The sequence below is a fragment of the Acomys russatus genome, chromosome 13 (genome assembly GCF_903995435.1).
Source record: "Acomys russatus chromosome 13, mAcoRus1.1, whole genome shotgun sequence".
Classification (NCBI taxonomy): Eukaryota; Metazoa; Chordata; class Mammalia; order Rodentia; family Muridae; genus Acomys; species Acomys russatus.
In genome coordinates, this window is record NC_067149.1 from 12,193,483 (window position 1) to 12,209,832 (window position 16,350).

At 47.5% G+C, this 16,350-nt stretch overlaps 1 protein-coding gene across 1 annotated transcript; it reads right to left on the reverse strand.

Annotated features, from left to right (window-relative positions):
- Positions 1-1,982: 1,982 nt before the first annotated feature.
- Positions 1,983-15,922, reverse strand: Mthfd2 (methylenetetrahydrofolate dehydrogenase (NADP+ dependent) 2, methenyltetrahydrofolate cyclohydrolase). Its single transcript, XM_051154793.1, has 8 exons — positions 15,767-15,922; positions 11,401-11,585; positions 10,001-10,123; positions 9,070-9,222; positions 7,592-7,699; positions 6,399-6,491; positions 5,676-5,801; positions 1,983-2,806 (listed from the first exon to the last, which is right to left on the reverse strand). Exons 1-8 carry the CDS (start codon positions 15,865-15,867, stop codon positions 2,643-2,645), a joined length of 1,053 nt encoding a protein of 350 aa, XP_051010750.1. The 5' UTR covers positions 15,868-15,922; the 3' UTR covers positions 1,983-2,642.
- Positions 15,923-16,350: the final 428 nt, after the last annotated feature.

The window sequence follows — 16,350 nt, forward strand, 5'->3', positions numbered from 1 at the left end:
TGTAGCCCAGGCTGGCCTCAGAACTCAGATCAACCTGTGAGATTAAAGGCATGTGCCTCTTCACTTGCCTCTGAGTGGATTGTTTTGAAAAGGCAACATAGTGCTTATTAACTGAACTCTTAAGCCACAGTAGGTCAACCAAATGAGCCTTTAAATTTGTCACTGGCTTCGTAACCTGGAGTCTACTTGTTGATACATTTGAGTAGGTCCCCTTCTTTCCCAGCATCAGAATTTTGCAATAGTGAAAGCCCAAATTTCCAGCCTCACAAACATTGCATGTTAGGCAGCTAATGTTTGGAATCACACTAGTACTTTATACAAATGGTTGGAAGAAACACCATTCCCAACTGGGGTAAGACTGCCCAGCTCTTCCCTGATACAACCCTTTTCAAGATAAAATTGTTGCTGTCCTCTGTACCAATCCTGGCAAAATGTAGAAGTCTCAAAGCTTCACTGATCAGTAATAGCACTCTATCCAGATTAAACTGTAGCATTGTTACGGAGTCAGAGCTAAGTGTGCTGCATTAATCAAACAAGCTGGGAAACCAGTTAGCTTGTAAATCAATCCATGTAACTTTTACCTTAAATATCATTTACATTTTGTACATATGTGAACATTTTAACCTCGGTAGCCTTTAATATGTTGGTGTACTGCTTCTCCATTCACTTGGGAATTTTTTTTTTTTTCATTTCTAACGTAAACTGCATTTCAATAAAACATAATTGTGTCTGCTTATCTTATGTCATGTTTAATATCTGAGGGAAGTCAACAGGTGTTGCCTATAACGTGTATCATACCTGACTTATAAAAATATACTCAGCAATAAACCAGGCATGGTGGCGCGTGTCTTTAATCCCAGCACTCAAGGAAGCAGAGGCAGGCGGATCGCTGTGAGTTCAAGGCCAGCCTGGTCTACAGAGAGAGTTCAGGACAGCCAAGATCACACAGAGAAACCCTGTCTCTTAAAACCAAAATTATAAATATATCCAGCAAGGGAGCTGGAGAGATATAGCTCAGTGGTTAAGGGCACTTGCTGCTTTTGCAGAAGACCCAGGTTTGCTTCCCAGCACCCACATGATGACTCACGACTACCTGAACTCTGAATCCAAGGGACCTAAGGCCCTCTTCTGGCCACCACAAGTATTGCATGCACCCGGCACACACAGGAACCCAGTCGGGGAGAGTAAACCCATTGGCAGGGGGACAAGGGAAAAATAGGTCAACACTGCATGGCTTCTCATTCTGCCCGGGGCTGCCTGGAGCAGGAATTGCACCTAAGTCTAGACACCCATGAGAACACACAGGAATGGAGTTCAGCTTGCAGCTTCCATGTGTCAATCAAATCTTTGCACAGCAGAGATGACATACACCTACTGCATACCTAGGTGCGTGTGTGAGAATTTTGTAAGTAAGCCAGTCCTTCGTGGTGAGTGTATATGAATGGACCGGATGGCTTAGAAGACGCCCCGAATCACTTACACACATCTTAGAGATTAATATAAACTCTTGGCTTGGAACTGCCTGTTGGGATACAGACGAGTTTAGGCTGGTTTCTCCACAGTTCCTCACAGAGTGGGTGTAATCTAGGAACAGCTAGCCAGAACATCAGGCAGGAAATAGTAATGAACGGCGTAGGTCTGAGACAAAAGACAGCGTTTCAGAAACTCACTCCACACCAGACAGATGTGTTTTATTTAAAAAACAAAACAAAACGACAACAACAACAAAAAAGCCAACAACAGCAACAAAATCCTTTAATAAGAAAATCCAATTAAATCTTATATTAACTCAAGCTCCTCGATACCTTTCAGGAAAGCTGACACGGTTACGTGGAAGACGCGCAGGCAGCTGCTGACAGATCTTTGGTGGCGAGTGAGTTTCACACGAGCTACCTTCATGATTAGTGCGCCCAGGTTTTGCTTTTCAAAATACAGGCTTCATGGCGTACGCCAAGGAAATACACTCTCGTCTACCAGCCTGAAACTTAAACTTTGGGCGTACTGCACAAGCAGAACAAGACAACACATCGTTTATAAAACGATCTAGAAAACTAAAATGGGGCAAGCTCACAGAAAGATAACAGATCAAATGAGGGTAACAGCAAATGGGGAGACCCTAAACCTTCCCCAGTGACACAGGGGCACAGCTAGGAACGCTGGGCTTTTGTCTACCAGGCCCGCCAACTGGGCTCTCCTTGGGGAAAGCTGGTTACGAGCCGGCACACACAGACAGAAGTGAGGTGCTGCTGCTTCCTCCTTTTCCCCAGTTTTCTCTAATAAGTTTTCCTTTGGTTTGAAAGTTGAACTCAAAGGCCTGGGACCTAAGATGAGTCATCAACTCGTATTGAAATAGCACTTGGGAAATGAGAGCCTAAGAAGGCAGATTTTTTTTTTTTTGGATCAATTTCAGCATCCCTTCTCAGCGTGAGGGCGTCTCCCATGCATCACCAGGTCAAAGGAGGACACTGATGGGCACCCTGGTGAGGTTCTGCAGAGCCACGCGAGCACACACCCACCCGTTTTAAGCTTTCAATAAATACACACGTCATTTTAAATCATTTTGACAGAATAAATTAAAAAAAAAAAAATAACCCTGCATCCCTCTTGGCCCACCATGCCTCTCAGACTGGCGCGGAGTGCTGCTAGTTGGTGGCGACGCCTCGCTGCTTGGCCTTCAGCATCTCCAGCTCTTCGGGCCTCAGCACTTTCTTGGCAGCGATGATGGTGTTCTTCATGAGCATGGCCACTGTCATGGGGCCGACACCCCCAGGCACAGGAGTGATGTAGCCGGCTTTCTTCTTGACTCCTGCACCGAAACGAGACAGGCAGGCCGCGTCAGATATGTGTGGCAAAGATCACGTGTACCTTACCGTGTTATGAAAGAAAACTATTCAAAGAAAGAGCAATAAGAGTGTAAGAGCCGAGCCGGGCGTGGTGGCGCACGCCTTTAATCCCAGCACTCGGGAGGCAGAGGCAGGCGGATCGCTGTGAGTTCGAGGCCAGCCTGGTCTACAAAGTGAGTCCAGGATGGCCAAGGCTACACAGAGAAACCCTGTCTCAAAAAAAAAAAAAAAAAAGGGTGTAAGAGCCAACAGCCATGGGTGGCTTCCTCTTTTCTGATGGGGGTGGGGGGAACAGGTGAGAGGGAGGGACCAGGAGGAGAGGAGGGAGATGAATCTGCAATCAGGATGTAAAGTGAGTAAATAATTCTAAAGAGAGGGGAAAAAAAAAAAAGAAAAAGAAAAAGAAAATTAAATCTCTTGTAGTTTTAGCACAAAAGAAAATGTAAGTGCCTTCATTAGCTTCAAACTAAGCAGGAAAGACCGCATGAATGGAGCTGGAGAATCGGTGCAAAGGTTAGGAACATTGGCTCCTCTTGTACCGGAACTGGGTTGGGCTCCCAGCACCAGCATGGCAGCTCATAACCATCCATAACTCCAGGTCCAGGACATCTGACATCCTCTTCTAACCTCTGTGGGCACCAGGCACACATTGGTGCACATGCATAAACACGCAGGCAAAAACACCCATATATACAAAATAAATCTTGAGCTGGGCGTAGTGGCACATGCCTTTAATCCCCGCAGAGGCAGAGACAGGTGGATCCCTGTGAGTTCGAGGCCAGTCTGGTCTACAAAGCAAGTCTAAGACAGCTAAGACTAACACAGAGAGACCCTGTCTCGAAAAAAAACAAAAGACAAAAGCAAAAGCAAAAGCAAAATAAATCTTGAATTGTTTTAAAAATAGTACCTACAGGCCAGCGCACAGCTCAGTTGTAAAGCACTGGCTATACAAACAAGCACCTGAGTTCAAGCCTTAGAACCCATGTAAAAAAGCCAGATGTGGTGGTGCATGCCTGCAGTCCCAGCGCCAGGAGGCCAGATGTGGTGGTGCGTGCCTGCAGTCCCAGGGCCAGGAGGCCAGATGTGGTGGTGCATGCCTGCAGTTCCAGGGCTAGGAGGCCAGATGTGGTGGTGCGTGCCTGCAGTCCCAGTGCCAGGAGGCCAGATGTGGTGGTGCGTGCCTGCAGTTCCAGGGCCAGGAGGCCAGATGTGGTGGTGCGTGCCTGCAGTCCCAGCGCCAGGAGGCCAGATGTGGTGGTGCGTGCCTGCCGTCCCAGCGCCAGGAGGCCAGATGTGGTAGTGCGTGCCTGCCGTCCCAGCGCCAGGAGGCCAGATGTGGTAGTGCGTGCCTGCCGTCCCAGCGCCAGGAGGCCAGATGTGGTGGTGCGTGCCTGCCGTCCCAGGGCCAGGAGGCCAGATGTGGTGGTGCGTGCCTGCAGTCCCAGCGCCAGGAGGCAGATAAGCAAATTGTTGGACCTTACTAGTCAGCCAGCCTGGAAACCAGCACATTCCAGGGAAACACTCCAAGTCATGAACTGAAGACACTGAGGACACACACACAGTGACAGACAGACAGACATAACACACACCAACATACATATACAACTCACACATGCATATTTCATATACCCACAGGACACATACACATTAACACAGAGATGTCACACACACACACACACACATATAGCATATGCATGTAACAGACACACAACACAGAAACACCACATACATACAAAAGAGACACATAACAAATAGACATAGACACACACATCACATAAACGTACCACATACACACACAACACTGACATATAATACAAATAGACAAATCCACACAACATACACAACACACATACACAACACACACACACACAATTTCTTTAAAAAAAAAAAAAATCTGCCACCATGCCTTTAATCCCAGCACGCGGGAGGCAGAGGCAAAAGGATTACTGTGAGTTCAAGGCCAGCCTGGTCTACAAAGAGTATTCAGGACAGTCAAGGCTACACAGAGAAACTCTGTCTTGGAAAAAAACTCAGCTGGGCAGTGGTGGCGCACGCCTTTAATCCCAGCACTCAGGAGGCAGAGGCAAGAGGATCTCTGTGAGTTCGAGGCCAGCCTGGTCTACAGAGTGAGTTCTGGGACAGCCAGGGCTACACAGAGAAACCCTGTCTTGAAAAACAAAACAAAACAAAATTGCATGTAAGGCCAAGGCGCCTCTTGAAAGAAGGTGAAGAGCAAGAAGGAAAGACTCGCAATGTCCTCAGGCCTCCACACACATGCACCCAACATGTGCAAACAGAAACACATTTTTGTGTACACATACACACCACGCGTTTTTAAAAATAAGCACTTTAGGGATGCTGGAGAGATGGCTCAGAGCACTGACTGCTCTTCCAGAGGTCCTAAGTTCAATTCCCAACAACCACATGGTGGCTCACAACCATCTATAATGTGATCTGATGCCCTCTACTAAGTTTCAGATGTATATGCACACAGACCATTCATATAAATAAACAAATAAATCGTTAAAAGATAAATTAAATAAAATAAGCATTTTAAACAATATTACCAAAACAATTCAAGATTAAAAGTTATAAGGAAAGAGCCAGATGTAGTAAATGTACGTCTTTAATCCCAGCTCTTGGGAGGCAGAGGTATGTGGATCTCTGTGAGTTTGAGGCTAGCCTGGTCTACAGGGTGAGTCCTGGCTAGCCAAGGGTAACCGCTGAGACCTTGTCTCAAACAAACCTGAAAAGAAAAATGATCTGTCCTAAATGCATGAAAAGGTAATACTTATTTACAGATTTATGTTTTCAAAAAAGTGCACTAAATACCTTCAAAGTCCACATCGCCAACCAACTTGGGCTTTGCAGTGAGCGGATCCTGAACTCTGTTTATTCCCACATCGATGACTGCTGCTCCTTCCTTGATCATGTCGGCTGTGATCAGATTTGGAATGCCTGGCAACAGAGAGCAGCCGGTCAGCAGGGCACCAAAGGCGACAGTCCTCATTTTTCATTTCTTTTAGATTCTGCTTTTATGTACGTAAATGTTTTGCCTGAATGAATGTATATGCGCCATGAAGGCCAGAAGGGGACATCATAGTAATCAGGTATTATAGGCAGGTACTTGGAAAAACTTACTAGTGTGTGTTATACACACCACCAACTAAGGAGCCATTTAAACTCCACGTGGAAATACTCTGAGGGTTAGATGTGCCCTCCTCCAGTCTAAAACAGAGTGACGGGTACAAGTGTTCCGCCTGCAACTTCAGCTCCATCTTTGTGGGCAGCTCAAGAGGAGAGCTGGATGGGGTAGCATCTGGGCAGGCGCGTGCTCTGGCAAGTCATACACACGTACACATACGCTCTCTGTACACACTTCTTCATTTTTTTTTTTTGTGGTTTTTTGGGACAGGGTTTCTCTGGGTAGCCTTGACTATCCTGGACTCACTTTGTAGACCAGGCTGGCCTCGAACTCACAGCCTGCCCCTGCCTCCCGAGTGCTGGGATTAAAGGCGTGCGCCACCACGCCCGGCCTTTCTTTAGCGCTCTTACCCGCAGCAGATATCACGATGTCCGCCAGGATCGTGTGCTTCTTCAGCTGCTCTTTGGGAGTGTACCGGTGAGATATTGTAACTGTGGCATCACCTGAGGGGCGAGAACAGATGCCTCGAGCTCCAGACCCAGGCAGGGATGGAGGCACACCTCAGGGATCATGGGCACTGCAGACACAGCACTTGTGGAAAAGCAAGGACTCGGCACGATTTCTAGATGGCTAATGGTCATTTACCTCTTACAGCCAACACTCAGGTCAGTGGGCAAGGTCAGGGGTAAACACGCTTGCCAACCATTCTTGATAGCTTGAGGCCAACCCGGGGCTCAGGGAAGACAAGAACTCTCTCTCTCTCTCTCTCTCTGTCTCTGTCTCTCTCTCTCTCTCTCTCACACACACACACACACACACAAATGAAATAAAAATTTAAACACAATACTTGGTGCAGCATCTGGCACTGCTCTCAGCTCTGCCCTCTGGGATCATATATAATCACATTTATTCTATTTCCTATTTCCTGGACTTTAAAGAGTTTTACCTTTTCTAAGAAAACACCACCAGAATTACTCAAGGTGAGTCTGCTCTTTAATAATGCAAAAGGTACCTGAAAATACATTTTTGCTTTGGTCATAAAGTTCATTATTATGGTAATTTTATGCAATTCTCTCTCTCTCTTTTTTTTTTTTTTTTCCGAGACAGGGTCTCTCTGTGTAGCCTTGCCTTGGCTGTCCTGGAACTCATTCTGTAGACCAGGCTGGCCTCGAACTCACATTGATCCAACTGTCTCTGCTTCCCAAGTGCTGGGATTAAAGGCATGGGCTACCACCGCCCAGCTCAATTTCACGCAATTTTTGGCTTAGCTTTTTCTTAGATGAGCTAACAGAAGATGACATGACACAGTGGTGATGTCAGTTCACTCCTCTACAGGAGCCTGTTTCTTTTCCTTGCAAAACACACGGAGCAGAACACCAATTTTGAGCAAGAAAGCTTTGTTAGTGTTGTCCAAGCCATGACTGACAAGTTCTAATTGCCTACAACCAAGCTTTACTCAAAACTAAAATCTGTCTGAGGCTATTGCAGGATCCCTGATGGCACTGAGTGCGGCCTTCCACACCGTGGCTGTCTTCTGAGTGCTGACAGTGGTCACAGGATGGCTTCTAGAGTTTTCACACAACAGGAAAGGTAAGTTCCTCACCCCCAGGCCGTTCGTGTGCTCCATCTGTGTGCAGCAACATGGCAATTGGCATGCCAACATTTTTTGACCTGCCAGCTACCACCACGTTCTTTCCTAAGGTTGGAATGCCTATAAAAATAAATAACAATAAATAAACACATACATACACTTGTATGTGTGTGTACATCAAATGGGAGGGCACAGACACCAACTTTGAATAAGTGCAATCAAAGCCACATCTGAAAACGACTCCTTGCCTACCACCATGCTCTACTCTGAACTTGAATCTGTTTGGAGCTAGTTCCACAAGTGAATTGTTCAAGTATATAGATGTGCATTAAAAGGTGTTCTGGAGGTTTCTAGGACCCTCTGGGTCCTTCTATTTCCCCATCTCCTATATTTGTCTTACCTAGAGGTCCCAGTGGGATGTCCTTACATCTGTCCCCGTCTCCTGGTAAGTGAAGACTTTCATGGGACATGCCTTTTGGGCTGGTGCCCAGTTATAATTAAGTATCACAGTTATGTGGAGAGCGGGGACTGACATGAACTCTGACATGAACTCTTGTGCCCCATATTTGACCACCTCCCCTTGATAGGGAGGCCTGGTGGCACTCAAAGAAAGAATAATCAGGCTACCAAGATGAGACTTGATAGCCTATGACCATATAGTGGGGAGGAGGTCCCCTTCAGTCATAGACCTAGGAGAGGGGAATAGGGTGAAAGTGGGAGGGAGGGAGGAATGGGAGGATACAAGTGATGGGATAACAGTTGAGTTGTAATCTGAATAAATTGATAAAATTAAAAAAAAAAAAAAAAAGGAGTCCTGGAAAGCCAGGTGTGGTGGCTCATGCCTTTAATCCCAGCACTCGGGAGGCAGAGACAGGTGGATCACTGTGAGTTCGAGGCCAGCCTGCTCTACAAACTGAGTCCAGGACAGCCAAGGCTACACAGAGAAACCCTGTCTCGAAAAAAACCAAAAGCCGTCCTGGTCTCTCTCAGAATGTGCACCAGAGGAAGACAGGTGACCGAGGTCATGAAGTCATGAATCCAATCATTAAACCACCAGCTGGATAGAGAAGGCATGGAGAACACAGAAAAAGGTACCCTGTAAACTGAAAAAGATCCCACGGATCTTCGGTGTCACCACTGTTAACCCTTACACCTCCTTCCCCAAGGCTTGTAGAATAGAACAGAGCCATCCTAAGCAATGGCTAGGTGAGCCCTGCAGGGTGGGCTATGGGCTGTGGGCTGGGGTCCCACTCTTCACTATTTGAGGGTTTCTGGCAGTTCTGATTACAGGCTGAATAACCCTTACATGAAGCATGTGGCGAGGGGTGTGTCCCAATGTCCCAATTATTCATATTTGGGGATATCTGCATAGCTTCTATTTGACCAAAACTTACAATGCTAAAAGGGTTTCAGATTTTCGGATGGGGATGCCCCAACCTACACTACTTTCATAACACTAACACAGAAATGCAGTTTAAACACACACTTACCAGTTCGCTTAATTATCTCCCATACGCCCCACGGGGTGGCTGGTAGCATGGAATACTGGTCCAAGCACATTCGCCCCACATTAATGACATGAAAGCCATCAACATCCTTATCAGGAGAAACAGCATTGCAGATCTTTCTCTCATCAATGTGCTCTAAAACAAGAAACCAGGGTCACAGCCTAAAGTCCCAGCCGTGATATAAAGGCTGCCCTGCACCAGGGCGTCAGGCTCCCTATGTGAACCCACTTCCTGTGACGTGACACCTAGATGCACGGAATGAGCATACAGTAAAGTCAAATACCACAGCCGGCATCTTTCTCCCCCACCACTTCCTTCCACCATCCTGTACGTCAACATCTCTACCAGGCTGCAAGGGATGACTCCCACCAGTGATCCATGCAGCACGTGGCCTGCTGCAACTCTGAGGCCAGTCTGGATGGCACAAAGTGAGAGAGTGAGTATTTAAGTACTTCAAACAGCAGCAGAGTCCCCCCACCGCCCAAAAACCATTACCTTTTTATAATTTTCAAAATTAGCATATATACCAGTTCTGTGTCTGGTGCCAACAGAGTCCAGAAGAGAACATCAGAACCCTTGGAGTTACAGACAGTTGTGAACCACCATGTGGGTGCTGGGAAGCAAGGCTGGGCCTTCTGGAGCAGTAGCCAGTGCTCTTAACCACCAAGCTATCTCTCAAGCCCAAATCACTATAGCTTTTTTTTTTTTAAATTTTTAATTTATTCAGATTACAACTAAATTGTTATCCCATCACTTGTATCCTCCCATTCCTCCCTCCCTCCCTCACCCTATTCCCCTCCCCTAGGTCTATGACTGAGGGGGACCTCCTCCCCCACTATATGGTCATAGGCTATCAAGTCTCATCTTGGCAGCCTGCTTACTCTCGCTGTAGCGTTTAAAGACCGAAACTCACCTGGGAGTGGCAGCTGAACGAGGAGGCCATCTACGTTTTCGTCATCGTTCAATTTCCTGATCGAATCCAACAGCTCTTCCTCTGAAACGGAGGCCGGTTTCACAATCGTCTCACTGTTGATCCCTATTGTAAGAAAGGTCAAGGTTAAAGAGGACGCGGAGGTGCACAGCTCCAAACTGTAGGGGATGAATAAAGACTAAGTTCTTCTCTGGGGAAAGAAAAAGAACACCCAAGTTCTTAACGAGGACCTGTAGTGTGCGACCACCCTGGGAGCTAAGTGAGCTGCCTACAGGGCCCTTCACAGATAGCCACCCCAAAACACCAACTCGGGGCTCATTCATTGGCCTCATTTTGAGACAAGGAGCCTGAGACTTAGATAAAATACCAGCTAGAAAGCCGGAGAGATGGCTCAGTGTGCTTGCTGAGGACCCCAGTTTCACCTCAAGTACCCATATAAATCGTAAAAGGCACACTGGCCCACATCTGTAAGCCGAGTACTGGGCCATGAGATGGGAGGATTCCCAGAGCCTGCTGGCCAGCCAGTCTCCAAGTTCAGTGAGAGACCCTGACTCAAAAGGTAGAGTAAACACACACACACACACACACACACACGCGCGCGCGCGTGCGCCTTCTTGGGTGCTGAAGCATCATGGGAAAGACTGAGCAGTGGGATGAAGAGGCCTCTGTGATTTGGTCAAACAGTTATAGGTATGAAGGAAATGGATGACTCAGGGAAGTGCCTTTTGAGTTCTTCACTGATTGCCTTTATAATGGTGGGGCTGAAGTGGCTCGGGTCTGGGGGGGCGGGGTGGATGGGAGATGCTTGAGTCTACCGTTGAGTCATTGCAGATTACCAGAGGACAGCCGACTAGAGGCAGCTGGCCCAGATGGGACAGGCCATGGTCTGAGTGTCTGGTGTTCTTCCTTCTGACGTGGCCGGGCTGAATGACCAGCTCACTGACCCTAGACAGAGACTCTTAACTGCTCATGGGAAGCAAATGCAAAGTGTGCTCCAGGTCATCAGCAAAATGTTAAGGCCAAGGGCAGCGTCGAGGTCACAACCCAGAAGCCACAGCATGACAAGTCATCCTTCATGGAAAGCCCTCTAGAAGGGTCGGTTCTTTTTAATCACACTAGTCTTACATGTTTGAGTGTTCTGTTTTTATTGTAGAGGGGCTTTTTTTTTTTTTTTTCTTTGTATTTTAGATTTTTGGGACACGGTCTTGGGTAGTCCAGGATGACCTCAAAATTCCCTGGTCTTCCTGACTCTGTCTCCCACAGGGCTGGGATTAGGGTGTGAGCCATCACTCAGGGCTCTACTCAGAAAGAAGCATGCACCAGTGCGGCCTTCCTTGCACTGCTCAAAGCAACAACAGCAAGGCTCTGACGATGACACTTACCCACTTCAGCGGCTGCCCTGGTTTTGTTGAGAACATAGGAGTGACTGGCAGGATTGTCACCAACCAGAATGACACTGAGGTGTGGCCGCTTGTTGCCCAAGGCCACCCACTCTTCTACTTCCTGGCGTACTTCTTGCTTGATCTGCTGGGCCAGTTTCCTTCCAGAAATGACGACAGCTTCATTTCTGCGAAAGGTGATACAGTCACAAAAATGTGGCTTGGGTTTTTGCCAAAAAAAAAAAAAAAAAAAAGGAACGATCCAGATAGAAAAAGTTGTTATTAAACTCCACAAAAGGCTTAGGTTTAAATGCGAAATCCAAAGGACAGATTCAAGGGTGGTCACCAGCTACCAGTTCAGGATGGTCACGTGCCTGAAATAGTTCTTCTGGGGCTCAGAAGTTTAAGTTGCTGACAGCTGGCACTTGCCCAGGCGAGACTTCAGATCAGGGTCTCTCATTGCCACCTCCTCATCACCACCCAAAGTTTTCATCACTTCTGTGGGCATTTCCTTGGCCCCCTCACTACTCTGAGGCTAAGCATCCCTCTAAATCTTGGTATCCCATCTAAGTTTGTGTCATGCTGACGATTTGGTAGCTGGCCATGTTTCCTAGGTAGTGGACCCATTTTCTTTTTTAAAACAATTTGCTTCTTTTTTTTGTGTATGGGTGCTTTGCCTGCATGCATGCATGTGTACCGTGTGTGTGCAGTACCCAAGGGGGCCAGAAGAGGGCGATAAGATCTCCAGGAACTGGAGGACAACAGACGCTGTGAGCTGCCATGTGGACTTTGAGAATAGAACCTGGGTTCTCTGTGAGAACAAGTGCTCTTACCCACTGATCCACTCCCCAGCCCCAGCGGATGGGCTTTTAATTTTGACAGTATTGAATAACACAGCTGTCGCCACCAGTCGCATGATGCTCGCTCCACCTACAAACAGTCAAGCCCCTTATAGAAAATAGTGCAGTATTTGTATGATCTAGGTACGCTCTCCCAACCCTTAAATTACTTGTAAATTTGTTTATAAGCCTAACACAATGTGATTCTATGTGAACAGCTATTATATAAATACATTGTTTATGAAATAATAAGAAATAAAGATCCATATATGTTTAGGATGCTACAGACGACTTGATTGTATACAGACTACGTCATGTGGCTAGATCAATAAACATCATCCACCATACTGGGCAAGTCAGACTTCAAAACGCCTGCCACTGCCCAGTTGGGGACTGTTCTGATAAGAGGGTGAGATGGCTAGTGTTGTCAACTTTGGGGACCCTAAACTCACCTGGAAGATGGGCCTCTGGACATGCCAGTGAACACCGTCATCTTGAGTGCTTTGCTTGAGAAGGGAAAACCCATAAACTATGGGCAGCACCGTTCTCTGACTGGGAGCAGGGGTGGGGGGAGGTGCGAGGAGGGGGAGGGGGAAAGGGCTCGCCTTTATTGCCCTTAATGTCAGCATTCAGGAGGCAGAGGCCAGTGGATCTCCATGAGATCAAAGGCAGCCTGATCTAGGACAGCTGGACTACTTTGAAAAACCCTGTGTTGGAGGAAGGAAGGGAGGGAGGGAGGAAGAAAGAGTGGAGAAAAGGAGTTGAGCAGCAGGAGTCATCCCTCCATTTCTTAAGTGTGGATGTGACGTCACCAGCTGCCTACCGCTCCTGCTGCCTGGACTATCACCACGCACGGTTGCTTTTGTCAGGGTATTATTGTCACAGCAACAGCAAGTAACTGGGATAGAGTCATCCTCACAAGTGGCTCTCTGCCCTATCACCCTGTCCACTCACAGCTGACCCACCAAGGTTATCCATGGCTACATAGTTGTCCAAGGCCAGCCTGAGTACTTGAGACCCTGGAAAGGGGTGGGGGAAGAAGGAAGGTATATACACACTAATAAGGATATCACACACACACACACACACACACACACACACACACACACACACACAGTACTACGTGAGAACGATTTAGCTTGTACTTCATAAAAGGTTTCTTTGGAAAGCAGTAAACACAGAGTAGACGCCCACTTGGTCCAAAAATGATGGCTTGTGTTAAGGACACTGGGTTCTGCGGAGGCCAGCGCCCCAAGTCATAATCTCTGCCTCAGAAGGAAGGTTCTGGGTGTTATGCCAATTTACTTTTAAAAAAAAGAAAGAAAAGAAAAAAGACAAAGTACCACAAGAAAGAAAGAAAGAAAGAAGACAAAACAACACAAACCCAGGCTACAACATAATGACTTCTTATAATCCAACAGCATTTTAATCTTCTGCTGCTTCCCATAGCGCTCAAAAACACGAGCCATTTACCAAGTTCCCTCCATTGGTTTTGGGAAGGGCCAAATTAAGTCGCCACTTAAAGGGAGATGGGAGACTGAGCTCAGACCCAAAATTTAAAATAAATAAATTTTAAGTCTGTACACTTAGTTTATATTAAATGAGTTCACAGATGTATCTAGAAGTTTCCATTCAAATGAAAAAAACAGGCTACAAAGAAGAGGTTTAATAACCCTCTAATAAAAGTCAAAACCAACAGTTAGTGATTTTCCAGTCAGTTAGTATCAGGAAGGCTGACAGAGCTCTCAAGCATGTTATTTTGGGTAATGTTCTGCTACTCAATTAATGGACAAGTAATGAGAAAGACAGAGGGGAATGAAACCAATACCGACTGAACACCAGGTACTTTGCCAACACCTTTCCATAAATTACTCTTGGTTATTGTGCCTATTATAAAAACCCTGTTTTATACAGAAGAAAAACCAGACAATACTAAGTAACGAGCTTCAAGTGTAAACATCTGCCACCAAGTTCATTTACTTCTCCCCCCTCCACCCCCCCACCCCCGTCTCCTAGGCTACCGTACTCTCCCTTCAACCATGGAGTTTATGTTCCTGAAACTCTGGGACAGCAAGTCCAGCACTGCAATTATCAAACGAGCAGAACAGCTAGTAACACAGGTTGCCTCCAGACATACGGAGCCCACGCTTTTCAGAAAAGCAAGCAAGAGTAAACCCTGAGCGCAATCAAACTGCTCTAGCTCTTTGGGTAATGAAGTTCGGGATCTTTTCAGTAAGCAGTGTCTCTGACAAGACCGGAACTCAGCAAGAGGAAAGGTAGAACAGGGAAATGAAAACGGGAGCTCAAAGAGGCAGGGTCAGGGTCAGATCTCGGAAAAATCCTGAATCATGTCCCTCCAAGTCCTCCAAAGCCCCAGCATCCTATGCTCCAACATGCAGGAGCCAGGAAATGGCTTTAATGTCCTCAGTCACACCTGTTTCCCTTTACCCAGAACAAAAAGTCCCATTGTGGAAGTTGCAGTTTTTATCAGCTTTAAATTTTCAGTCCCAAACTCTGTGATGTGTTGGGGGTGGGGTGGGGGGCGCGGCGGCGGCAACCGCCAGCTTTTTCAAGAACCAAGACTCAGGCAACGCAAATGCTCTTAAGGTGCACAGGTGTGGGGAAAGACTTTGCAACCCCTCATAGACTCTTCTTCCTAGGCTCAGAATGGGAGTTTGAGGTTCAGAAAGATCAATTCTCTCCTGAAAGAAATGCAAACGGTACATTCCCTGCTTTCCCTATCAGTTGTTTTTGTTTTAAACTTTTTTGGGGGGGAGGGGTTGTTCATTATTTTTCAACTTTTAAAAACGATGTTTAAAATACACATACGAAATTTGCCATTGTGGCTTTTTTAAAAATTGCTATTTTGAGATGGGAGAGGGAGGAGTCTCACACTGCAGCCCAGACTGGTCTCCAACTCACTATGTACTTACTGCAAACTGGCTTTGAACCCGCACTAATCCTCCTGCCTCACAAGCAATCTCACCGCGCCCGGCTCTGGCAATTTATGTGCGTTAAACACTTTCAGAAATGGTGTAACCACCAGTGGTGTCCACGTGCAGAACGGAAGGTCCAACATTGTAACTCCCGTAGCACCCCAACTCCCAGCAGCCCCGGACAACTTTTGGGGCACGTATCACTTTAGGTCGCTCAGGCTACAACTGGTAGGCTCCGGAGTGAACTGCGGGGGCCACCGCCCGGCAGGAGCATCTTGCGAACCACACCCACCCGGGAGGAGGGAAGTCGGTACCCCCTGGAGCAAGCCGGCTCAAGGATTTCATCAGACTGCAGCAACCCTGGCTGCCGCTAGGGTCCAGGAAAAGCAGACCTCTCCGCACCCTTCGATGCGGCGGCAGAACAGTGTCCCCTGCCAAGCGTCCGCACCTCCACGTGCGCCCCGGTGCCACGTCTCCCCGCCACACGCCCCCCCCCCCAACGGCTGCCAGCCTCAGGGCCATCGGGTGCTCAGAAAGGACATCTGTCCACGCCGGGCTCTGCGACCCAACGGACCCGCTCCCCGACACACTCACCGCACTGTCGCTAGGTGGAAGGGCTGCAGGCGAGGGTGGCAGCCATGCGCAGGACGCAGCAACCGCACGGCCAGCGCGGATAACAGGGAAGCTGAAGCCATGGCCCGCGCCGGTGCCCGCGCCGGAGAGAAGCGCGCGCGCGGGCCACGAAGCTATACCCCCGGCCCACGGAAGCCCCGCCTACCCACGCGCCCATTGGTCACGGAACAGAAAGAGGAGCCAATAGGAGGTCTCCATTCTACGTAAGCCGGTCCGGGACCACGTCCTGATTGGCTGAAGGAGTCAAGCCCCTGACAGAAGTAGCAGAGGTCCCCTCTCAGCCAGGCCAACGGGGTCTGGGGTTCATTCATTCATTCATCAAACAAAAATCTGAAGCGCCTACTGTCTTCTGGGGACCTGAAAAACACTTAAAAACAATTTTAAAAGAAGAAATCACCATTTAGTAAAATCACACTGAAAATTGATCTGGAATCGCTGAAGGATGTCAAAACAATGATGAAACCTGAAAAAGGAGCAAGATATTTGCAGGTATCTTTGCCATATAGAAGCTGGAAAGATGGCTCAGCGCTTAAGAGTGTTTACTG